The sequence below is a fragment of the Pristiophorus japonicus genome, chromosome 2 (genome assembly GCF_044704955.1).
Source record: "Pristiophorus japonicus isolate sPriJap1 chromosome 2, sPriJap1.hap1, whole genome shotgun sequence".
NCBI lineage: Eukaryota > Metazoa > Chordata > Chondrichthyes > Pristiophoridae > Pristiophorus > Pristiophorus japonicus.
The window spans coordinates 356,673,641-356,699,542 of NC_091978.1; the positions used below are offsets into that span (position 1 = coordinate 356,673,641).

General features: G+C 55.8%; 3 protein-coding genes across 10 annotated transcripts in view; 2 read left to right on the top strand and 1 right to left on the bottom strand.

Annotated features, from left to right (window-relative positions):
• The window catches only part of wrn (WRN RecQ like helicase), a 139,334-nt gene extending 136,059 nt beyond the window's left edge, over nucleotides 1–3,275 (bottom strand). For 2 of the 3 annotated variants that reach the window (XM_070872521.1, XM_070872503.1), the window contains exon 1: nucleotides 3,041–3,275. The gene's annotated coding sequence lies outside the window, so the exon portion shown is untranslated. The remainder of the gene's footprint in view (nucleotides 1–3,040) is intronic. The other variant, XM_070872508.1, reaches the window with a different exon arrangement.
• A 279-nt stretch (nucleotides 3,276–3,554) lies between these two features.
• LOC139249590 (uncharacterized) overlaps nucleotides 3,555–25,902 on the top strand; it is a 194,122-nt gene continuing 171,774 nt past the window's right edge. For 5 of the 6 annotated variants that reach the window (XM_070872538.1, XM_070872529.1, XM_070872540.1 and 2 more), the window contains exon 1: nucleotides 3,555–3,674. The gene's annotated coding sequence lies outside the window, so the exon portion shown is untranslated. Of the gene's footprint in view, nucleotides 3,675–13,189; nucleotides 15,537–25,902 lie in introns of those variants that run through there. The other variant, XM_070872539.1, reaches the window with a different exon arrangement.
• Nucleotides 10,706–11,896, top strand: purg (purine-rich element binding protein G). The gene has a single exon (XM_070862532.1). It carries the CDS (start codon nucleotides 10,706–10,708, stop codon nucleotides 11,894–11,896), a length of 1,191 nt encoding a protein of 396 aa, XP_070718633.1.

Below are 25,902 nucleotides of genomic sequence, written 5' to 3' on the forward strand. Positions count from 1 at the left end.
GTACACAGTACTCGAGGTGTGGCCTTATCAATACCCTGTACAGTTGTAGCAGGACTTCTCTACTTTTATCCTCTATCCCTCTTGCAATAAAGGCCAACATTCCATTTGCCTTCCTGATTACTTGCTGTACCTGCATACTAACTTTGTGTTGCATGCACAAAGACCCCCAGGTCCCTCTGTACTGCAACACTTTGCAATGTTTCTCCATATAAATTGTAATTTGCTTTTCTATTTTTTCTGCCAAAGTGGATAACCTCATATTTTCCCACATTATATTCCATCTGCTAGATTTTTGCCCACTCACTTAGCCAGTCTATGTCCCTCTGCAGATATTTTGTGTCCTCATCACAATTTGCTTTCCCACCCATCTTTGTATCATTAGCAAATTTGGCTACATTACACTCGGTCCCTTTATCGAAATCATTAATATAGTTTGTAAATAGTTGAGGACCCAGCATCGATTCCTGCGGCACCCCACTAGTCACTGTTTGCCAACCGTAAAATAACCCATTTATCCCGACTCTCTGTTTTCTGTTAGTTAGCCAATCCTCTGTCCATGCTAAAGAACAAGTGGTGGATGGAGAAAGCACAGGAGATACAGCAGTTGGCCGACAGCCATGATGTGCGAGGATTCTTCACCGCAGTCAAGGCCACATATGGACCAAACTCCCAAGGCCCCACCCACTCCTGGCCAAGAACGGGGAAACACTCATCAAGGACATCGAGGCAGTCAGGGCCCGCTGGAGGGAGCACTTCAAAAATCTCCTCAATCGAGACTCTGCCTTTGACTTGAGTGTTCTCGACTCCATTCCGCAGCATGCTACCTGCCACCACCTCAGTGAGACCCCAACACTGCACGAGGTAGAAAAAGCCATAAGACAGCTAAAAAACAACAAGGCTACGGAGCGGATGGAATCCCTGCTGAGACACTGAAGTATGGCGGAGAGGCACTGCTGACGCGAATACAAGACCTCATCTTTCTCATCTGAAGGGAGGAGAGCATGCCGGGAGATCCTAGAGATGCGGTGATCGTGACCATCTTTTAAAAAAAAAAGGGGGGGACAAGTCCAACTCCAGCAACTACAGAGGAAACTCCCTGCTATCAACCACTGGGAAAGTCATCGCTAGAGTCCTCCTCAACCGTCTTCTCCCCATGGCCGAGGAGCTCCTCCTGGAGTCGGAGTGCGGATTTTGTCCCCTCTGGGCACAACGGACATGATTTTTGCAGCGCGACAGCTGCAGGAAAAATGCAGGGAACAGCACCAGCCCTTATACAAGGCCTTCTTCGACCTTACAAAGGCCTTTGACACTGTCAACTGCGAGGGTCTATGGAGCATCCTCCTCCGTTTCGGATGCCCCCAAAAATACGTCACCATCCTCCACCTGCTCCACGACAACATGCAGGCTGTGATCCTTACCAACGGATCAATCACAGACCCAATTCACCGGGGTTAAGCAGGGCTGCGTCATTGCCCCAACCCTCTTCTCAATCTTCCTCGCTACCATGCTCCACCTCACAGTTGACAAGCTCCCCGCTGGAGTGGAACTAAACTACAGAACCAGTGGGAAGCTGTTCAACTTTCGCCATCTCCAGGCCAGGTCCAAGACCACTCCAACCAGATGCCTGCATCTGTGCACACACGGAGGCTGAACTCCAGGACATAGTCGACGTATTTACCAAGATGTATGAAAGCATGGGCCTTATGCTAAACATCAGTCAGACAAAGGTCCTCCACCAGCCTGTCCTCGCCGCACAGCACTGCCCCCAGTCATCAAGATCCACAGTGCAGTCCTGGACAACATGGACCACTTCCCTTATCTCGGGAGCCTCCTATCAACAAGAGCAGGCATCGACGACAAGATCCAACACCACCTCCAGTGCGCCAGTGCAGCCTTCGGCCGCCTGAGGAAAAGAGTGTTTGAAGACCAGGCCCTCAAAATCGTCACCAAGCTCATGGTCTACAGGGCCGTAGTAATACCCGCCCTCCTGTATAGCTCAGAGACGTGGACCATGTACAGTTATCACCTCAAGTCGCTGGAGAAATACCACCAGCGATGTCTCCGCAACATCCTACAAATCCCCTGGGAGGACCGACGCACAAACGTTAGCGTCCTCGTCCAGGCCAACATCCCCAGCATTGAAGCACTGGCCACACTTGGTCAGTTCCGCTGGGCAGGCCACATGTGTCAGCCATGCGAACTGAGACTGCCAAAACAAGCGCTCTATTCGGAATTCGTCCACGGCAAACAAGCCAAAGGCGGGCAGAGGAAACGTTACAAGGACACCCTCAAAGCCTCCCTGATAAAGTGCAACATCCCCACTGACACCTGGGAGTCCCGAGCCAAAGATCGTCCTAAGAACTAAATGGAGGTAGTGCATCCGGGAGGGCGCCGAGAGCATGCAGAAATCAAGTGCAGGCAGCGGAAGGAGCGTGCGGCAAACCAGGCTCCCTGCCCACCCTTTCCCTCCACGACTATCTGTCCCATCGATGACAGGGACTGTGGCTCTCGTATTGGACTGTACAGCCACCTAAGAACTCATGCTAAGTGTAGAAGCAAGTCTTCCTCGATTCCGAGGGACTGCCTATGATGACGATTACCCCCAACCCCGTGAACTTTTATCTTGTGCAGTAATCTTTTATGTGGCACCTTATCAAATGCCTTTTGGAAATCCAAATACACCACATCCACTGGTTCCCCCTTTACTCACCCTGTTCGTTACATCCTCAAAGAACTCCAGCAAATTTATCAAACATGATTTCCCTTTCATAAAACCATGGCTCTGCTTGATTGAATTATGCTTTTCCAAATGTCCCACTGCTGCTTCCTTAATAATGGACTCGAGCATTATTCCAAAGACAGATGTTAGGCAAACTGGTCTATAGTTTCCTGCTTTCTGTCTGCCTCCTTTTTTAAATTGGGGTGGCAGGGTGTCAAATTTCTATCGCAAAATACTCCTGTGAAACGTTATGGGCGCTATAAGAATACAAGTTGTTGTTGTTGTAATAAAGGATGCACCCGAGACGCGGCAACAAATTACCGGGTGACAGAGTGGCGGCTGCTGGTACCGGGGGCTCGCTCTCTCTCCTTCACAGGCCCAAGGCGCACCGGCGGCATCGGAAATCCGCCGAATAACATACAGCTTCCCCACCAACCTCGAGAGAACACGACGGCACCAAAGCGCTTCCCGATCCCAAATGAAAATCGGTTAACCGCAGCTCGCGCGCCGCCGGACTGAGATGCGCAGGCGCGCGTTCCTCGCTCGATTGACCGTGGCTGCCGTTTTTTTTCCTCTCTCTCCTTCCGATCGACCTCTCGGCGCATGATTAAACCGGTCTTCCCCAGATCTTAGCCCGCTGGAGTGACAGCAGTGCCTGCTGGTTGTCATGGTGACGGGCGGTCCTTCTTCCCTGCCTCACCTTCAGGGACAAGACCAGATTTCTGATTGGGTACCCACTTTGGGTGGGATAAGACCAGATTTGTGAATGGGTCTCTCCCTTGAGAGGGACAAGACCCGATTTCTGATTGGGTCCCCCACCCCCTTGGACGGGACAAGTCCAGATTTCTGATTTAAATACCGAAAATGCTGCCAGTATTCGACAGGTCAGACAGCATCTGTGGAGAGAGAGAGAAACAGAATTAACTATCTTCAGGTCATGACACCAACAGAACTGGTAAAAGTTAGAGATATAACAGATTTTTAAGCAAGCCTAGGGCCAGGGGAGGAAGGGAGAGAACAAAAGGGAAGGTCTGTGATTGGGTGGAAGGCAGGAGAGATTAGAGAGACAAAAGGGATGATGGTGCAAGGCAAAAGGAGATGGTAATGGGACACATTAAGACCAGATTTCTGATTGGTCCCCTTTGGAGTTCGGCAAGATCAGATTTCTGATTGGTTCCTTTGGGAGAGGGACAAGACCATATTTCTCATTGGGCCCACTTGGAAGGGACAAGACTGGATTTCTGATTGGGCCCACTTGCAGACACAAGACCACATTTCTGTTTCATCCCCATTGGATGGATAAGACCAGATTTCTGATTGGGCCCACTTGGGAGAGGGACAAGACCAGATTTCTCATTGGGCCCACTTGGGAGAGGGACAAGACGAGATTTCTGATTATAATCATAGCATGGTTACAGCATCGAAGACGGCCATTCGGCCCATCAAGCCCGTGCTGACTATCACCTAATCCCACTCCCCTGCCTTCATAGCTAGGGGATTTGTGTATAGGAGCAGGGAGGTCTTACTGCAGTTGTACAGGGCCTTGGTGAGGCCTCACCTGGAATATTGTGTTCAGTTTTGGTTTCATAATCTGAGAAAGGACGTTCTTGCTATTGAGGGAGTGCAGCGAAGGTTTACCAGACTAATTCCAAGGATGGCTGGACTGTCATATGAGGAGAGACTGGATCAACTGGGCCTTTATTCACTGGAGTTTAGAAGGATGAGAGGGAATCTCATAGAAATGTATAAGATTCTGACGGGACTGGACAGGTTAGATGCAGGAAGAATGTTCCCGATGTTGGAGAAGTCCAGAACCAGGGGACATAGTCTTAGGATAAGGGGTAGGCCATTTAGGACTGAGATGAGGAGAAACTTCTTCACTCAGAGAGTTGTTAACCTGTGGAATTCCCTGCCACAGACAGTTGTTGATCTCAGTTCATTGGATATATTCAAGAGGGAGTTAGATATGGCCCTTATGGCTAAGGGGATCAAGGGATATGGCGAGAAAGCAGGAAAGGGATACTGAGGGAATGATCAGCCATGATCTTATTGAATGGTGATGCAGGCTTGAAGGGCCGAATGGCCTACTCCTGCACGTATTTTCTATGTTTCTAAGTTTTCCCCATAGCCCAGCAATTTTATTTTCCTTCAGATACTCATCCAACTCTCTTTGAAAGATAAGATTGAGTCTGCCTCCACCACCCTTTCAGGCAGTGCATTCCACATCCCAATCACTCGCTGCGTAAAGTTTTTTTCTTACATCGCCTTTGGTTCTTTTGCCAATCACCTTAAATCTGTGCCCTCTGGTTCTTGACTCTTCTACATTTGAGAACAGTTTCCCTTTATCTACTCTGTCCAGACCCCTCATGATTTTGAACACCTCTATCAAATCTCCTCTCAATCTTCTCCAGTCTATCAATGTAACTGAACTCCCTCCATTCCTGGAATCATTCTCGTCAATCTTTTCTGCACCCTCTCGAAGGCCTTCACATCCTTCCTAAAGTGTGGTGCCCAGAATTGTACACAGTACTCCAATTGGGGCGAACCAATGTTTTATATCAGTTCATTATAGTTTCCACGCTTTTGTACTCTACATCTCTATTCATTAAGCCCAGGATACCGCATGCTATTTTAACCACTTTCTCAACCTGCCCTGCCACCTTCAACGATTTGTGCATACAAAGCCCCAGGTCTCTCTGTTTGTGTACCCCCCTTTAGGTTTGTACCATTTCATTTATATGTCCTCTCCCTATTCTTTCTACCAAAATATATCACTTCACGTTTTTCTGCGTTAAATTTCATCTTCCACGTGTCCACCCATTTATATACTTACAAGTTTTGTGTCATTTTCAAATTTTGAAATTGTGCCCTGTCCACCCACATCCAAGTCATTAATATAGAAACATAGAAAATAGGTGCAGGAGTAGGCCATTCAGCCCTACGAGCCTGCACCACCATTCAATATGATCATGGCTGATCATGCAACTTCAGGACCCCATTCCTGCTTTCTCTCCATACCCTTTGATCCCTTTAGCTGTAAGGGCCACATCTAACTCCCTTTTGAATATATCTAACGAACTGGCCTCAACAACTTTCTGTGGTAGAGAATTCCACAGGTTCACAATTCTCTTGAGTGAAGAAGTTTCTCCTCATCTCGATCATAAATGGCTTACCTCTTATCCTTAGACTGTGACCCCTGGTTCTGGACTTCCCAACATCGGGAACATTCTTCCTGCATCTAACCTGTCCAATCCCATTAGAATTTTATATGTTTCAATGAGATCCCCTCTCATTCTTCTAAATTCCAATGAATATAAGCCTAGTCGATCCAGTTTTTCTTCATATGTCAGTCCTGCCATCCTGGGAATCGGTCTGGTGAACCTTCGCTGCACTCCCTCGATAGCAAGAATGTCCTTCCTCAGATTAGGAGACCAAAACTGTACACAATATTCCAGGTGAGGCCTCACCAAGGCCCTGTACAACTGCAGTAAGATCTCCCTGCTCCTGTACTTAAATCCTCTCACTATGAAGGCCAACATGCCATTTGCCTTCTTCACTGACTGCTGTACTTGCATGCCAACTTTCAATGACTGATGTACCATGACACCCAGGTCTCGTTGCACCTCCCCTTTTTTTATCTGTCACCATTCAGATAATATTATGCCTCCCTGTTTTTGCCACCAAAGTGGATAACCTCACATTTATCTACATTTTACTACATCTGCCATGCATTTGCCCACTCACCTAACCTGTCCAAGTCACCCTGCAGTCTCTTAACATCCTCCTCACAGCTCACACCGCCACCCAGCTTAGTGTCATCTGCAAACTTGGAAATTTACATTCAATTCCTTCATCTAAATCATTAATATATATTGTAAATAGCCCAGCACTGAACTTTGCGGTACCCCACTAGTCACTGCCTGCCATTCTGAAAAGGACCCGTTTATTCCTACTCTTTGCTTCCTGTCTGCCAACCAGTTCTCTATCCACGTCAATACATTACCCCCAATACCATGTGCTTTCATTTTGCACACTAATCTCTTGAGCGGGACCTTGTCAAAAGCCTTTTGAAAGTCCAAATACACCACATCCACTAGTTCTCCCTTGTCCACTCTACTAGTTACATCCTCAAAAAATTCTAGAAGATTTGTCAAGCATGATTTCCCTTTCATAAATCCATGCTGACTTGGACTGATCCTGTCACTGCTTTTCAAATGTGCTGCTATTACGTCTTTAATAATTGATTCCAACATTTTCCCCACTACCGATGTCAGGCTAACCAGTCTATAATTCCCTGTTTTCTCTCTCCCTCCTTTTTTAAAAAGTGGGGTTACATTAGCTACCCTCCAATCCATAGGAACTGATCCCAAAGTCTATAGAATGTTGGAAAATGACCACCAATGCATCCACTATTTCTAGGGCCACTTCCTTAAGTACTCTGGGATGCAGACTATCAGGCCCAAGGGATTTATTGGCCTTCAATCCCATCAATTTCCCAAACACAATTTCCTGACTAATAAGGATTTCCTTCAGTTCCTCCTTCTTGCTAGACCCTCGGTCCCCTAGTATTTACGGAAGGTTATTTGTGTCTTCCTTAGTGAAGGCAGAACCAAAGTACTTGTTCAATTTCTTTGTTCCCCATTATAAATTCACCTGATTCTGACTGCAAGGGACCTACATTTGTCTTCACTAATCGTTTTCTCTTCACATATCTATAGAACATCTTGCAGTCAGTTGTTCCCTGCAAGCTTACTCTCATACTCTATTTTCCCCCTCCTAACTAAACCCTTTGTCCTCCTGTGCTGAATTCTAAATTTCTCCCAGTCCTCAGGTTTGTTGCTTTTTCTGGCCAATTTATATGCCTCTTCCTTGGATTTAACACTATCCCTAATTTCCCTTGTTAGCCACGGTTGAGCCACCTTCCCCGTTTTATTTTTACTCCAGACAGGGATGTACAATTGTTGAAGTTCATCCATGTGATCTTTAAATGCCTACCATTGCCTATCCACCGTCAACCCTTTTAGTATCATTTGCCAGTCTATCCTAGCCAAAATCACGTCTCATACCATCGTAGTTACCTTTCTTTAAGAAAAGCAGTGGTCCTAGAATCGATCCCTAGGGAACACCACTGTATACCTTTCTCCAGTCCGAAAAACAAATGTTCACCACTACTCTCTGTTTCCTATCACTTAGCCAATTTTGTAGCCATGCTGTACTGTCCCTTTTATTCCATGGGCTTCAACTTTGCTGGAAAGCCTATTATATGGCACTTTGTCGAATGCCTTTTGGAAATCCACGTATACTACGTCAACCACATTACCCTCATCAACTCTCTTTGTTACCTCATCAAAAAACTCGATCAAGTTGGTTAAACATGATTTTCCTTCAACAAATCTGTGCTGGCTTTCCTTAATTTACCCACACCTATTCAAGTGACTGTTAATTTTGTCCCTGATACTATGTCGAAAAACTTCTCCACTACCGAGGTTAAACTGACTGGCTTATAGCTACTGGGTTTATCTTTACACCCTATTTTGAACAAGGGTGTAACATTTGCAATTCTCCAGTCCTCTGACACCATCCCCGTATCTATGAAGGATTGGAATATTAATGCCAGTACCTCCACGATTACCACCCTCAATTCCCTCAGCATCTGTGGATACATCCCATCCGCGCTTGGTGATTTTTCTAATACCACTTCTTTATCAATTTTTATCCTATCAAGTGTCTCCACTACCTCATCCTTCACTATGCCTATGGCAGCATCCTCTTCCTTGGTGAAGACAAATGCAAAGTACTTGTTTAGTACCTCAACCATACCATCTGCCTCCCTGCATAATTCTAATTTTTGGTCCCTAATCAGCCCCACCCCTCCACTTACTACCGTTTTACTATTTATATGTTTATAGAAGACATTTTGATTACCTTTTATGTTGGCTGCCATTCTATTCTCATATCCTCTCTTTGCCCTTATTTTATTTTTCACTTCTATTCTGACCTTCTAAACTGCACAAGATAAAAGTTCACGGGCTTGGGGGTAATATATTAGCATGGATAGAGGATTGGCTAACTAACAGAAAACAGAGAGTCGGGATAAATGGTTCATTCTCTGGTTGGCAACCGGTAACTAGTGGGGTGCCGCAGGGATCAGTGCTGGGACCCCAACGATTTACAATCTATATTAACGACTTGGAAGAAGGGACTGAGTGTAACGTAGCCAAGTTTGCTGACGCTACAAAGATGGGAGGAAAAGCAATGTGTGAGAACACAAAAAATATGCAAAAGGACATAGACAGTCTAAGTGAGTGGGCAAAAATTTGGCAGATGGAGTATAATGTCGGAAAGTGTGAGGTCATGCACTTTGGCAGAAAAAATCAAAGAGCAAGTTATTATTTAAATGGAGAAAGATTGCAAAGTGCCGCAGTACAGCGGGACCTGGGGTACTTGTGCATGAAACATAAAAGGATAGTATGCAGGTACAGCAAGTGATCAGGAAGACCAATGGTATCTTGGCCTTTATTGCAAAGGGGATGGAATATAAAAGCAGGGAAGTCTTGCCACAGCTATATAAGGTATTGGTGAGGCCACACCTGGAATACTGCGTGCATATTTACGAAAGGCTATATTTACTTTGGAGGCAGTTCAGAGAAGGTTCACTAGGTTGATTCCAGGGATGAGGGGGTTCACTTATGAGGAAAGGTTGAGTAGGTTGGGATTCTACTCATTGGAATTTAGAAGAATGAGAGGTGATCTTATCAAAACGTACAAGATTATGAGGGGGCTTGACAAGGTGGATGCAGAGAGAATGTTTCCACTGATGGGGGAGACTAGAACTAGAGGGCATGATCTTAGAATAAGGGGCCGCCCATTTAAAACAAAGATGAGGAGAAATTTCTACTCTCAGAGGGTTGTAAATCTGTGGAATTCGCTGCCTCAGAGAATTGTGGAAGCTGGGACATTGAATAAATTTAAGACAGAAATAGACAGTTTCTTAAGCGATAAGGGGATAAGGGAGCGGGCGGGGAAGTGGAGCTGAGTCCATGATCAGATCAGCCGTGATCTTATTGAATGGCGGAGCAGGCTCGAGGGGCTGTATGGACTACTCCTGTTCCTATTTCTTATGTTCTTATGTTCTTTCTACATATTGCCCGATTCTATATATTTTCTACATTACAAGAGACTACACTCCAAAAGTACTTCATTGGCTGTAAAGCACCATGAGACGTCCGGTGGTCGTGAAAGGCGCTATATAAATTCAAGCCTTTCAAGTCTTTCTTTCTGATTCTCAGATGTATTTGCAACCTGACATCTGTCATATATGCTCTTCTTCTGCTTCAACATATTCTCTATCTGTTTTCTCATTCAGGGAGCCCTGACTAGTTGTCCTGCCTTTTCCCCTAGTAGGTCAACTTTACTTGAACTATTTCCGCTATAGAGACAGCCCATTGTTTAATTAGTTTTTCCTGCCAATCTTTGATTCCAGTTTTCCAGGGCCAGATCCATTCTCATCCCATTGAAAAGACCAGATTTCTGATTGGATCCTTTGGGAGGGACAAGACCAGATTTCTTGTTTTTGACCAGATTTCTGATTGGTCCCCCTTGGGGGGGACAAGACCAGATTTCTAATTGGTCCCCCCTTTGGGCGAGGGACAAGAATAGATTTCTGATTGGGTTTCCCCCCTTGGGCGAGGGAAAAGAGCAGATTTATGATTGGGTCCTCCCCTTGGGCGAGGGACAAGACCAGATTTCTGATTGGTCCCGCTTGGGCAGGGATTTCTTGTTTTTAACAAGAGTTCTGATTGGTTCCCCCTTGGAGGGATATTCTGATTTATTATTGGTTCCCAGCCTTGGGCGAGTGAGCAGAGCAGATTGCTGATTGGGTCCTGGTTATCCGCGTGCGTTCGCTGTGAGTTTGCGCGCACGAGGGAGCGCCGGCGGTTGACAGTTGGCCGTGCGCAGTGCCCGGGAGACCCGGATCGTCCCTCAATGGCGAACAGAGACGACGAAGACGACGGCAGACCGGCCGACGCCATCCTAACCGCGCCGCTGGACACCCGTCCGTCTCCTCTACCACCCGAAGAAACGGCTGTAGAAGAGCAAGAGGAGGAGAAAGAACAAGAAGCAGCAGCAGCAGCAGCAGCGGTACCAGCAGATGATGATGATGAGGAGGAGCAGGAGGAGGAGACGCCGCCATCACCGCCGCAGCGTCCCGACGTGAGGGACGCCGCCAGCCCGCTGCCCGTTGCCCCCGCTCCCGCCCCGCCGCTGATGCTGGAGACCCAGGAGCTGGCCTCCAAGCGGCTGGACATCCAAAACAAGCGCTTCTACCTGGACGTCAAGCAGAACGCCAAGGGCCGCTTCCTGAAGATCGCCGAGGTGGGCTCGGGCGGCCACAAGAGCCGCCTCACCGTCTCCATGGGGGTGGCAGCCGAGATGCGCGGCTACCTGGGCGACTTCATAGAGCACTACGCGCAGTTGGGGCCCAGCGGCGGAGGAGTGAGCCTGGGCAGCGGAGACGCCAGCTCCCGGAGGCGGCCGCCGCCGCCGCCTCCTCCTCCGCCACCTCCCCAAGCCCCGCCGCCGGCCCAGCGGGAAGACGACCACCAGCAGCAACAGCCGCCGCCGCAGCGGGTGCTGAAGAGCGAGTACCTGGTGCGGGAGAACCGCAAGTACTACCTGGACCTGAAGGAGAACCAGCGCGGCCGTTTCCTGCGCATCCGTCAGACCATGAGCCGCGGCCCCGGCTGGGGTTACTCGGGCCAGGGCCAGGGCCAAAGCATCGCCCTGCCCGCCCAGGGCCTAATCGAGTTCCGGGACGCCTTGGCCAGGCTGCTGGAGGATTACGGGGGCGACGGGGCGGGAGGGGCGGCGGACGACCCTGCAGCGCCCCTCGTGTCGCCCGAACTGCCCGAGGGCACCTCGGTGCCGGTCGACAACAAGCGCTTCTTCTTCGACGTCGGCTCCAACCGCTACGGGGTCTTCCTGCGGGTGAGCGAGGTGAAGCCGTCCTACCGCCACTCCATCACCGTCCCATACAAGGCCTGGGCCCGCTTCGGCGACAACTTCCTCAAGTACGCCGAGGAGATGAGGGCGATCCAGGAGAGACGCCGGGACAGGAGGGCCGAGCTGACCAGAGACACCACCGCAGAAAGTGAAGAGGAGGAGGAGGAAGATTGACATCCAATGTCTGTCCCTTTGATATCATTTTCCCTTTGATATTACACTCTCTTACCCGCCACCCCCCAAATTACCATCCCCTGCCCCTCATCATCTCATCTCCCTCATCAGCATCCCACCCACTCTTCAGCTTTTCTCTCCCCGCTGCGAGCATCTCCTCTTTCCTCCTCCCCCCCCTTAGCATCTCCTCCTCCCCCCCCCCTTAGCATCTCCTCCTCCCCCCCCCCTTAGCATCTCCTCCTCCCCCCTCCCCCCCTTAGCATCTCCTCCTCCCCCTTAGCATCTCCTCCTCCCCCCTCCCCCCTCCCCCCTCCCCCCTCCCCCCTCCCCCCTCCCCCCCCTTAGCATCTCCTCCTCCCCCCCCCCCCTTGAGCATCTCCTCCTCCCCCCCCCCCTTGAGCATCTCCTCCTCCTCCCCGCCCCCCGAGCATCTCCTCCCCCTCGAGCATCTCCTCCCCCTCGAGCATCTCCTCCCCCTCCCTTGAGCATCTCCTCCTCCTCCTCCCTCCCTTGAACATCTCCTCCCCCTCCTCCCCCTTGAGCATCTCCTCCTCCTCCCCCTTGAGCATCTCCTCCTCCCCCCCCCTTGAGCATCTCCTCCTCCCCCCCCCTTGAGCATCTCCTCCTTCCCCCCCCCCCTTGAGCATCTCCTCTCCCCACCACCCCTTGAGCATCTCCTCCTCCCCCCCCCCCCCCTTGAGCATCTCCTCCTCCCCCCCCCCCCTTGAGCATCTCCTCCTCCCCCCCCCCCCCCTTGAGCATCTCCTCCTCCCCCCCCCCTTGAGCATCTCCTCCTCCCCCCCCTTGAGCATCTCCTCCTCCTCCCCCCCCCCTTGAGCATCTCCTCCTCCTCCTCCCCCCCCTTGAGCATCTCCTCCTCCCCCCCCTGAGCATCTCCTCCTCCTCCTCCTCTCCCCCCCCCCTTGAGCATCTCCTCCTCTCCCCCCCCCCCCCCTTGAGCATCTCCTCCTCCTCCCCCCCCCCCCCCCCCTTGAGCATCTCCTCCTCTCCCCCCCCCCCCCCTTGAGCATCTCCTCCTCCTCCCCCCCCCTTGAGCATCTCCTCCTCCCCCCCCCCTTGAGCATCTCCTCCCCCCCCCCCTTGAGCATCTCCTCCTCCCCCCCCCCCCCCGAGCATCTCCTCCTCCCCCCCCCCCCCTGAGCATCTCCTCCTCCCCCCCCCCCCCCCCCTTGAGCATCTCCTCCTCCCGCCCCCCCCCCCCCCCCCCCCCCGAGCATCTCCTCCTCCTCCTCTCCCGCTTCTCTTCCCCCCCCCCCCCCCCCCCCCGAGCATCTCCTCCCCCTCCGCCCCTGAGCATCTCCCCCTGTTAGTGAAAATGAATTCACAGACTCTAAAGTAAGAGAGACAACTTTATTGCTAACAGAGCTCTGGGAGAAGAGTTGAAATCCCGCGATCTGCGAGCACCTTCCCCCCTTGTGCCGCGGAGTTATAAGCAATTTACAGGGGGAAGAATACAATCATTTAAATTCATTTACATACAACCAATCAATCCATATGGCAAAGCAATTCATTTACATACAACTTTTTAGTCCCAGTGAAACCTGATAGCATGGTGTGAGTTTGGGGGCCCTTCTTCTGTATCTTCTTTTGTGGTTAGTTATTCTGTTGCAAAGCTTTCTATGAAACAGTGGCCTGCACCTGGCCAGGAGTCACTTGTTGCTGCAGAGTTCATATCAGGGACAGCAGATAGGCTTCTTGGTACAAAGTTCATTTAGTGGTGGCTTACCCCATCCTGTTTTGCTATGTCTGAAAATCCACTCCAACAGTTCCCCCTGTTGGTCCTGGAGGATGTTCACGAAATCCAGATGACCACAATGAAGGTGGTTCAGTGCCTACCTTCGAGGCAAGTTACTTCCCTGCCTTGCCTGTAGCTCTAGCCTACCCTTCATAGGTAGTGGTCTGTGCCTGCGTCATCCGCTCCGTCTTTCTCGGCGTCTCCGGGTGTTCCCATCAGATGTTCTTTTCCGGTGATCACGCTGGCAACCGGCACTATTCGGGCCATCATGACTTTACAGCAGATATTAAAACATCCGATAATCAAGCAACAAGTAATTATTATTACAACATGAATAACTACTCCATGCGTTAAATAGGACCCCCAGGATCCCCCTAATAGCCAGTCAAGCCAGCTATTCCCTCTTTTTGGGCCTTGTCTGAACTCGTCAAGCTGCTTTCTTATGGCACCAAGGGCTTGGGTGATATTGTATGATTCATCCGTAACATGCGTTATACATTTGTCTCCTATTGTGCATACTCCCCCCTGTTGGGCTAACTGATAATCTACGGGTCTGCGGCGCATACAATCTTAATTCAGACAGCTCCCGGTTGATGGCATCCAATCCTTTAGATCTGCTGTTTCCCAGAATGGTTAATCCACAAATAAGATGGTTCCTATTTTTGGCACCAATTACCCCCGCTGATCCCCAAACAGACAGGGCCCCCGAGGAACCAGTGGCTGAGTGATGATCCCAGCCTGATAGGATCCTCCCAATCGGCTCAGAACTCCTTGTTGATGGCCCATGTTACTATCCTTCTCCGGGTATGCCCCCTTTGGGGGCATGGAACAGTGAGTGGTCCTATAGTTCCGACTGCAAAGAGGACCAGGAGGGTCGGTGTTGCAGTCTTGAAGGTGCCGTTGAGGAACACTAATCCCTTCTTGGCTCTAACACTTTACGTCGGTGTTGCTAACACTCGTGAACTGCTTATACCACCAATTGCTCGGTTCCCTTGAATTTGAGCCTTATCCTACCAATTGGTAAGCATCAAATGGGTATGCCCATGTTTCTGAGCTGACATGAGTTCTGTTGCACTGACCGCAGATAACTTGCCTCCCTGCGGTCACGTTCAAGCATCTTTGCTCGTTACAGGTGCAAATAAACTGGCCTCTATGCACTTGACAGTGCTGACGGGCACACTGCGTCTGCACACAGTGGCGTTCTCGGGGACCAGGGCATATACACATCCCCATCCTTGCCCCGAGAAGCAAAGCGGGTAGCTTGCATTGTCTGAGCATACCGTTTCGTACTTTCCCCGGGACCCCCTGCACACAGGATCTGTGGGATTTATTCATTCCACGCATTTTCCCTGTATACCCCTTCTATATTCGCCCGTTTGTCCCTCACGGGGTGCGTCCGAGGTATCCGCCACATATAAGTCACGGGGGGTCCACCCAGTGGTGGCCACGAACAGGGCCTCTACTGATTGGGCTAGTGGGTAACACATGGTTCGATTGCCGTGTAAACGTATATGGGTCTTGAAAAACAAGTTATCTTCTAATCCTATTAGCTTTACAACCGTGGCAGCATAGAGTAACGCGATTATATACGCTATCTTAGACTTGTTTTTTACGCTCAAACAATACAATATTTACACATTAGCAGTAGCTGTAATTTGGACTTGCTTGCAGTCGTCACCTGTTTGGGGTGCATAAACAAGTATCCTGGTTACATTATCGTGAATCACATGTCTTATGTTTACTCATTAGTTTCTTTGTACAATTTCAACTGGGTCCAATGTTTCCATACACTCTTCCCTCGTATGTCCAGATAGGCACAGGTGTCTCCACTGATTATGACCTCATATGGGCCATTCCATTTTGGTGCAAACCCTGGTTTTTCAGGTAATGTTTTTACCATGACGCGACGTCCCGCCATTGGGACGTCGGAGTCTTTCAAGCTCTTTCTGAGCGTCTCTCTCTTCCTGATTGTCTCTTACTAATTTACGCATCCCTTTGAGTTGAGTGCTTAGTTCCAAAACATACCGTTTAATTTTATCTTGTCGGCCCCACCTGTTATGATGCTTTCTGGTAATTGCATCGCCCTTCCTGTCATTAGTTCATAAGGGGTTAATCCGGTTGTCCGGTTTACCGTGGCTCTTAACTTCATTAATATAATAGGTAATACTTCTGTCCACGTTCTTCCTGACGTTTGCATGGTCTTGGCCAGGGCGTTCTTAAGGGTACGGTTCATGCGTTCTACCATTCCAGAACTCTGCGGGTGATGGGTGATGTGGAATTTTTGTTTTATGCCCATCAGCTGGCATTCTGTTTTTACATTCTTCCCGGTGAAGTGGTTGCCTTGATCGGAATCTATCTGAAGAGGCACTCCCCATTGGGGAATCACCTGCTCGGTCAATATCCTTGCCACTGTTGAGGCAGTGCAATCACGTGTGGGGAAAGCTTCTACCCACCGGGTAAGTTGATCTATAATCACTAGGCAATATCTTTTTCCATGGGATGGGGGCAAAGGACCTGTGAAATCAATTTGTAAATGTTCCCATGGCCCCCGTCCCTGCTGCAAAAACCATTTCTTGTTTTATCTTTGGGATTTTTCATCGCCCCCTCCCTGGACGCCACTAGCCCACTCAACCAGTTCATCATAATCCTGGGTTACAATTACTCCCATTTTTATAATGGTCTGGTGTGCAGCGGATAGTCTGTCCTTAAATGCCCGGATAAATGCTCGGTCGCCGCGGCCTGGGTTTCCCTGTCCAGAGCATTCTTGGTATATCTGGAATAATCGTTCCCCATACTCTGAGGCTCCTTCCTCTTTTTGTTGTTTGGTTGTAGTAATTTTACTCCAATTAGTAGGGGCATTACCTAAAACTCGTTGGATCTCGGTTTTAAAAGGGCCAAAGGCCGCCTGTTGACTATCTACTTCGGTGGTTAAAGGTGCCGCGTGTGTCCAACGTCCCCCTGAAAAGTCGGCATTGGCTGCTACCGCAGCTCCTCCGGCCACGACTCTCCACCGATCTGCCGGACAAGCCGCTCGGACTAGTTGGTGGATATCTCTGAGGTGTAGTTGGTGGCCCACCCAAACGGTATCCAGCTCTGCCCAAAATTTGGTATTTGCACACCGGGTTTGTAATTTACCCAGGGATGCCACTATCTGCTGTCTCTTGCCGGGGGTAAATGGTTTATAGGTTGCAGTGGGATTCGCTGCAGTTCCTCCCCTGGTGACTGGCACCGCCGGGAAGGTTTCTCAATCTTCCTGACCCGGGGCTGTTGCCTCACCTTGGTAATCTTCGTAAGGGGTCAGTGAGGCTGTTTCTCCTCTTTCCCCCCCCCCCCCCATTGGGAACGGTTCTGAATCTGTTCTAACGCCAGGCATTTGTTTTCCCATTCATGACATTTTCCTTGTGCCTGACTTAATTGTTTACTTTTCTCTTCCCTTTTCTCTCTAACGTCCTTTACTTGCTCAATTAGTCCTGCTAACTGATGTACTAGTAATACTCCGGCCTTTTTGATTTTATCTTTCTTTTGTTTTGTCATCCAATTTCGTCGTCGTTCTAATGTCTGGGATACATCCCAGCCGTTTTTCTGCATTTTAAAAAAAAAATTAAGACGTGTCGATCGGACATGTAAGAGTTAATTAGGACCTGGGCGGTCCACATTTTATATCTGTTTCCTCACCTGCCATTGAAGATATTTATTCTATGTTCCTGTATTCCCCTTTAGTTTATGGAAGTTCCGAACTTAAATACTCACGGTCACAATTCACCTTGCAGAGACCTCTTGTCTTGCTCGCGAAGATTAACGTGTTTCCTTACCACCGGAGTCCGGCTCTTGGTTGGAGTGATCAGCTCCCTTCCGCACCGATTTCTATATCACCTTCTATGAACATTGGACTAAAATAATCAACCCCCGCATCACTAATTACTTTACTTTCAGTCTGCGTTGTATGCCACTACAGTCTGAATTTCTTAACTCTTATCACTTATTATCAAGTTATGTCACTTTGCTCACTTAATCTATTTTATTCGTTTGATACCACTTCGCCGGCCAGCCGCTTCCCCCAGTATAATTTCTGGGTGGTCAGAAATTGACTACTGTCCCGTTCTACTGGATCAATCCAGCTCCGCGGTATCCTGCCGACTACGCCAATTTGTCAGTGAAAATGAATTCACATAGACTCTAGTAAAGTAAGAGAGACAACTTTATTGCTAACAGAGCTCTGGGAGAAGAGTTGAGATCCCGCGATCTGCGAGCACCTTCTCCCCGAGTGCCTTGTGCCGCGGAGTTGTAAGAAGTTTACAGAGGGCGGAATACAATCATTTAAATTCATTTACATACAACCAATCAATCCATATGGCAACGCAATTAATTTACAAACAACTTTTTAGTCCTAGTGAAACCTGATAGCATGGTGTGAGTTTGGGGGCCCTTCCTCTGTATCTTCTTTTGTGGTTAGTTATTCTGTTGCAAAGCTTTCTATGAAACAGTGGCCTGCAACTAGCCAGGAGTCACTTGTTGCTGCAGAGTTCATATCAGGGACAGCAGATAGGTTTCTTGGTACAAAGTTCATTCAGTGGTGGCTTACCCCATCCTGCTTTGCTATGTCTGAAAATCCACTCCCAACACCTCCGTCCCGCCCCCCCCCCCCCCGGGCTTGAGCATCTCCTCCCCCCCCACCCTTTGAGCATTCCCGCGCCCCCCCCCCCCTTGAGCATCTCCTCCTCTTTCCCAAACCCCCCCTGCCCCGGAGCATCTCCGCTTCTTCCCCCGACCTGAGCATCTCCTCCTCCTCCCCCCACCCCCCCTTGAGCATCTGCATCCTGAGCATCTCCTCCCTCTTTCTCCCCCCCCCCCCCCTTGAGCATCTCCTCCCCCCACCCCTGAGCATCTCTCCTTTTCCACCCCTCCGTGCATCTCCTCCCCCCTCCACCAGCATCTCCTCTTCTCCCCGCCCGCCCCCCCCCCCCCCCCCACCGAGCATGCATCTTCCCCCAGCCAACCTCCTCCCACCCTCCCCGGAGCACCTCCTCTCTCTTTCTCCCCCCCCCCCCCTCCCCGGAATACCTCTTCTTCTCCGCCCCCCCCCCCTCCCCTCCCCGGAGCACCTCCTCTCTCTCCTCCCCTCCCCGGTGCATCTCCTCTCTCTTTCCCCCCCTCCCCAGAGCACCTCCTCTCTCTTTCCCCCACCCCCATGCGAGCATCTCCTCCTCCTCCCCTGCACCCCCTTTGAGCACCCCCCCCGGCCCCTTGAGCATCTCCTCTCTTTCCCCCCCCCCCCCCCCACTTTGAGCATCTCCTCCCCGCCCCCCCCACTTTGAGCATCTCCTCCCCCCCCCCCCCCCCACTTTGAGCATCTCCTCCCCCCCCCCCCCACTTTGAGCATCTCCTCCCCCCCCCCCCCCACTTTGAGCATCTCCTCCCCCCCCCCCACTTTGAGCATCTCCTCCCCCCCCCCCCCACTTTGAGCATCTCCTCCCCCCCCCCCCACTTTGAGCATCTCCTCCCCCCCCCCCCACTTTGAGCATCTCCTCCCCCCCCCCCCACTTTGAGCATCTCCTCCCCCCCCCCCACTTTGAGCATCTCCTCCCCCCCCCCCACTTTGAGCATCTCCTCCCCCCCCCCACTTTGAGCATCTCCTCCCACCCCCCCCACTTTGAGCATCTCCTCCCCCCCCCACACTTTCAGCATCTCCCCCCCCCCCCCCCCACTTTCAGCATCTTCCCTCCCCCACTTTGAGCATCTCCTCCCTCCCCCACCCCCCCACTTTGAGCATCTCCTCCCTCCCTCTCCCCACCCCTCCACTTTGAGCATCTCCTCCCTCTCCTTCCCCCCCCCCCGCCCCCCACTTTGAGCATCTCCTCTCTTCCCCCCCCCCCACTTTGAGCATCTCCTCCCCCCCCCCCCACTTTGAGCATCTCCTCCCCCCCCCCCCACTTTGAGCATCTCCTCCCCCCCCCCCCACTTTGAGCATCTCCTCCCCCCCCCCCACTTTGAGCATCTCCTCCCCCCCCCCCACTTTGAGCATCTCCTCCCCCCCCACTTTGAGCATCTCCTCCCCCCCCACTTTGAGCATCTCCTCCCCCCCCCCCCCCACTTTGAGCATCTCCTCCCCCCCCCCCCCACTTTGAGCATCTCCTCCCCCCCCCCCACTTTGAGCATCTCCTCCCCCCCCCCCCACTTTGAGCATCTCATCCCCCCCCCCACTTTGAGCATCTCCTCCCCCCCCCCCACTTTCAGCATCTCCTCCCCCCCCCCTCCACTTTCAGCATCTCCTCCCCCCCCCCCACTTTCAGCATCTCCTACCCCACTTTGAGCATCTCCTCCCTCTCCCACCCCCCCACTTTGAGCATCTCCTCCCTCTCCCACCCCCCCACTTTGAGCATCTCCTCCCTCCCCCACCCCCCCACTTTGAGCATCTCCTCCCTCCCCCACCCCCCCACTTTGAGCATCTCCTCCCTCCCCCACCCCCCCACTTTGAGCATCTCCTCCCTCCCCCACCCCCCCACTTTGAGCATCTCCTCCCTCCCCCACCCCCCCACTTTGAGCATCTCCTCCCTCCCCCACCCCCCCACTTTGAGCATCTCCTCCCTCCCCCACCCCCCCACTTTGAGCATCTCCTCCCTCCCTCCCCCCACCCCCCCCACTTTGAGCATCTCCTCCCTCTCCTTCCTCCCCCCCCCCCCCCCGCACTTTGAGCATCTTCTCCTTTCCCCCCCCCCCACACTTTGAGCATCTCCCTCCCTCCTGCCCCACTTTGAGTATCTCCACCTTCCCACCCCCCTTTTGAGCAACTCCTCCCTCCCACCCCCATTTGAGCATCTCCCCCACCCACCCCGCTTTGAGCATCTCCTCCCCCCCCCCCCCCCTCCCCTCCATCCACCAGCATCTCCTCTTTCCCCTCCCCGCCCCATCCACCAGCATCTCCTCTTCTCCCCCCAACCACCCCCAGCATCTCCTCTCCCCCACCCCACACTCCCTCTCTGCCCCCACATCTCCAGCATCTCCTCTTTCTCCACCCCCCCCGCCCCACCCATCCCTGGCATCTCCACTCTCTTTCCCACCCCCCTCCCCCGGCATCTCCACTCCCCACACCCCCCCACCCTCCCCCGGCATCGCCACCCCCCCCCCCCCCCAGCATCTTGACTCCGCCCCTCCCCAGCATCTCCTCCCCCCCCCCCCCCAAGCATCTGCTCTTCCTCTTCCCCCCCCCCCCCCCAGCATCTCCTCTTCCTCTTCCCCCCCACCCTCCCCCAGCATCTCCTCTTCCCCCCCCCCCTCCCCAGCATCTCCTCTCCCCCCCCCCCCTCCCCCAGCATCTCCTCTTCCCCCCCCCCCTCCCCCAGCATCTCCTCTTCCCCCCCCCCGCTCCCCCAGCATCTCCTCTTCCCCCCCCGCTCCCCCAGCATCTCCTCTTTCCCCCCCCTCCTCCCCCAGCATCTCCTCTTCTCCCCCCCCCCTCCCCCAGCATCTCCTCTTCCCCCCCCTCCCCCAGCATCTCCTCTTCCCCCCCTCCCCCAGCATCTCCTCTTCCCCCCCCTCCCCCAGCATCTCCTCTTCCCCCCCCCCCTCCCCCAGCATCTCCTCTTCCCCCCCCCCTCCCCCAGCATCTCCTCTTCCCCCCCCCCTCCCCCAGCATCTCCTCTTCCCCCCCCCCCCTCCCCCAGCATCTCCTCTTCCCCCCCCCCCTCCCCCAGCATCTCCTCTTCCCCCCCCTCCCCCAGCATCTCCTCTTCCCCCCCTCCCCCAGCATCTCCTCTTTCCCCCCCTCCTCCCCCAGCATCTCCTCTTCTCCCCCCCCCCCTCCCCCAGCATCTCCTCTTCCCCCCCCCTCCCCCAGCATCTCCTCTTCCCCCCCCTCCCCCAGCATCTCCTCTTCCCCCCCCCCCTCCCCCAGCATCTCCTCTTCCCCCCCCCCTCCCCCAGCATCTCCTCTTCCCCCCCCCCTCCCCCAGCATCTCCTCTTCCCCCCCCCTCCCCCAGCATCTCCTCTTCCCCCCCTCCCCCAGCATCTCCTCTTCCCCCCCCTCCCCCAGCATCTCCTCTTCCCCCCCCTCCCCCAGCATCTCCTCTTCCCCCCCCCTCCCCCAGCATCTCCTCTTCCCCCCCTCCCCCAGCATCTCCTCTTCCCCCCCTCCCCCAGCATCTCCTCTTCCCCCCCCTCCCCCAGCATCTCCTCTTCCCCCCCCCCTCCCCCAGCATCTCCTCTTCCCCCCCCCCCTCCCCCAGCATCTCCTCTTCCCCCCCTCCCCCAGCATCTCCTCTTCCCCCCCTCCCCCAGCATCTCCTCTTCCCCCCCTCCCCCAGCATCTCCTCTTCCCCCCCTCCCCCAGCATCTCCTCTTCCCCCCCTCCCCCAGCATCTCCTCTCCCCCCCCCCCCCTCCCCCAGCATCTCCTCCCCCCCCCCCCCCCCTCCCCCAGCATCTCCTCTTCCCCCCCCCCTCCCCCAGCATCTCCTCTTCCCCCCCCTCCCCCAGCATCTCCTCTTCCCCCCCCCCTCCCCCAGCATCTCCTCTTCCCCCCCCCTCCCCCAGCATCTCCTCTTCCCCCCCCCTCCCCCAGCATCTCTTCTTCCCCCCCCCCCTCCCCCAGCATCTCTTCTCCCCCCCCCCTCCCCCAGCATCTCCTCTTCTCCCCTCCTCCAGCATCTCCACTTCCCCCCCCCCCCCCTCCCCCAGCATCTCCTCTTCCCCCCCCCACCTCCCCCAGCATCTCCTCTCTCCCCCCACCTCCCCCAGCATTTCCTCTCTCCCCCCACCTCCCCCAGCATCTCCTCTCTCCCCCAGCATCTCCTCTCTCCCCCAGCATCTCCTCTCTCCCCCCACCTCCCCCAGCATCTCCTCTCTCCCCCCCACCTCCCCCAGCATCTCCTCTCTCCCCCCACCTCCCCCAGCATCTCCTCTCTCCCCCCACCTCCCCCAGCATCTCCTCTCTCCCCCCACCTCCCCCAGCATCTCCTCTCTCCCCCACCTCCCCCAGCATCTCCTCTCTCCCCCCACCTCCCCCAGCATCTCCTCTCTCCCCCCACCTCCCCCAGCATCTCCTCTCTCCCCCCACCTCCCCCAGCATCTCCTCTCTCCCCCCACCTCCCCCAGCATCTCCTCTCTCCCCCCACCTCCCCCAGCATCTCCTCTCTCCCCCACCTCCCCCAGCATCTCCTCTCTCCCCCCACCTCCCCCAGCATCTCCTCTCTCCCCCCACCTCCCCCAGCATCTCCTCTCTCCCCCCACCTCCCCCAGCATCTCCTCTCTCCCCCCACCTCCCCCAGCATCTCCTCTCTCCCCCCACCTCCGCCAGCATCTCCTCTCTCCCCCCACCTCCCCCAGCATCTCCTCTCTCCCCCCCCCTCCCCCAAGCATCTCCTCTCTCCCCCCACCTCCCCCAGCATCTCCTCTCTCCCCCCACCTCCCCCAGCATCTCCTCTCTCCCCCCACCTCCCCCAGCATCTCCTCTCTCCCCCCACCTCCCCCAGCATCTCCTCTCTCCCCCACCTCCCCCAGCATCTCCTCTCTCCCCCCACCTCCCCCAGCATCTCCTCTCTCCCCCCACCTCCCCCAGCATCTCCTCTCTTCCCCCCACCTCCCCCAGCATCTCCTCTCTCCCCCCACCTCTTCTCCCCAGCATCTCCTCTCTCCCCCCACCTCCCCCAGCATCTCCTCTCTCCCCCCAGCATCTCCTCTCTCCCCCCAGCATCTCCTCTCTCCCCCCAGCATCTCCTCTCTCCCCCAGCATCTCCTCTCTCCCCCCAGCATCTCCTCTCTCCCCCCACCTCCCCCAGCATCTCCTCTCTCCCCCCACCTCCCCCAGCATCTCCTCTCTCCCCCCACCTCCCCCAGCATCTCCCCTCTCCCCCCACCTCCCCCAGCATCTCCTCTCTCCCCCCACCTCCCCCAGCATCTCCTCTCTCCCCCCACCTCCCCAGCATCTCCTCTCCCCAGCATCTCCTCTCCCCCAGCATCTCCTCTCCCCCAGCATCTCCTCTCCCCCAGCATCTCCTCTCCCCCAGCATCTCCTCTCTCCCCCAGCATCTCCTCTCTCCCCCCAGCATCTCCTCTCTCCCCCAGCATCTCCTCTCTCCCCCAGCATCTCCTCTCTCCCCCCAGCATCTCCTCTCTCCCCCAGCATCTCCTCTCTCCCCCAGCATCTCCTCTCTCCCCCCAGCATCTCCTCTCTCCCCCCCACCTCCCCCAGCATCTCCTCTCTCCCCCCACCTCCCCCAGCATCTCCTCTCTCCCCCCACCTCCCCCAGCATCTCCTCTCTCCCCCCACCTCCCCCAGCATCTCCTCTCTCCCCCCCACCTCTCCTCTCCCCCCGCCCCCAGCATCTCCCCCCCCCCCCCCCGCCCCCAGCATCTCCCCCCCCCCCCCGCCCCCAGCATCTCCCCCCCCCCCCCGCCCCCAGCATCTCCCCCCCCCGCCCCCAGCATCTCCCCCCCCCCCCGCCCCGATCTCCCCCCCCGCCCCAGCATCTCCCCCCCCCCCCGCCCCCAGCATCTCCCCCCCCCCGCCCCCAGCATCTCCCCCCCCCCCCGCCCCCAGCATCTCCCCCCCCCGCCCCCAGCATCTCCCCCCCCGCCCCCAGCATCTCCCCCCCCGCCCCCAGCATCTCCCCCCCCCCCGCCCCCAGCATCTCCCCCCCCCCCGCCCCCAGCATCTCCCCCCCCCCGCCCCCAGCATCTCCCCCCCCCCGCCCCCAGCATCTCCCCCCCCCGCCCCCAGCATCTCCCCCCCCCCCCCGCCCCCAGCATCTCCCCCCCCCCGCCCCCAGCATCTCCCCCCCCCCCCGCCCCAGCATCTCCCCCCCCCCGCCCCCAGCATCTCCCCCCCCCCGCCCCCAGCATCTCCCCCCCCCCGCCCCCAGCATCTCCCCCCCCCCGCCCCCAGCATCTCCCCCCCCCCGCCCCCAGCATCTCCCCCCCCCCCCGCCCCCAGCATCTCCCCCCCCCCGCCCCCAGCATCTCCCCCCCCCCGCCCCCAGCATCTCCCCCCCCCCCCCCGCCCCCAGCATCTCCCCCCCCCCCGCCCCCAGCATCTCCCCCCCCCCGCCCCCAGCATCTCCCCCCCCCCGCCCCCAGCATCTCCCCCCCCCCCGCCCCCAGCATCTCCCCCCCCCCCGCCCCCAGCATCTCCCCCCCCCCCGCCCCCAGCATCTCCCCCCCCCCGCCCCCAGCATCTCCCCATCTCCCCCCCCCCGCCCCCAGCATCTCCCCCCCCCCCGCCCCCAGCATCTCCCCCCCCCCCGCCCCCAGCATCTCCCCCTCCGCCCCAGCTCCCGCCCCCAGCATCTCCCCCCCCCCGCCCCCAGCATCTCCCCCCCCCGCCCCCCAGCATCTCCCCCCCCCGCCCCCAGCATCTCCCCCTCCCCCCGCCCCCAGCATCTCCCCCTCCCGCCCCCAGCATCTCCCCCCCCCCCGCCCCCAGCATCTCCCCCCCCCGCCCCAGCATCTCCCCCCCCCCGCCCCCAGCATCTCCCCCCAATCCCCCCCCCCGCCCCCAGCATCTCCCCCTCCCCGCCCCCAGCATCTCCCCCCCCCCGCCCCCAGCATCTCCCCCCCCCGCCCCCAGCATCTCCCCCTCCCCGCCCCCAGCATCTCCCCCCCCGCCCCCAGCATCTCCCCCCCCCCCGCCCCCAGCATCTCCCCCCCCGCCCCCAGCATCTCCCCCTCCCCGCCCCCAGCATCTCCCCCTCCCGCCCCCAGCATCTCCCCCTCCCGCCCCCAGCATCTCCCCCTCCCGCCCCCAGCATCTCCCCCTCCCCGCCCCCAGCATCTCCCCCTCCCGCCCCCAGCATCTCCCCCTCCCGCCCCCAGCATCTCCCCCTCCCGCCCCCAGCATCTCCCCCTCCCGCCCCCAGCATCTCCCCCTCCCGCCCCCAGCATCTCCCCCTCCCGCCCCCAGCATCTCCCCCTCCCGCCCCCAGCATCTCCCCCTCCCGCCCCCAGCATCTCCCCCTCCCGCCCCCAGCATCTCCCCCTCCCGCCCCCAGCATCTCCCCCTCCCGCCCCCAGCATCTCCCCCTCCCGCCCCCAGCATCTCCCCCTCCCGCCCCCAGCATCTCCCCCTCCCGCCCCCAGCATCTCCCCCTCCCGCCCCCAGCATCTCCCCCTCCCGCCCCCAGCATCTCCCCTCTCCCGCCCCCAGCATCTCCCCCTCCCGCCCCCAGCATCTCCCCCTCCCGCCCCCAGCATCTCCCCCTCCCGCCCCCAGCATCTCCCCCTCCCGCCCCCAGCATCTCCCCCTCCCGCCCCCAGCATC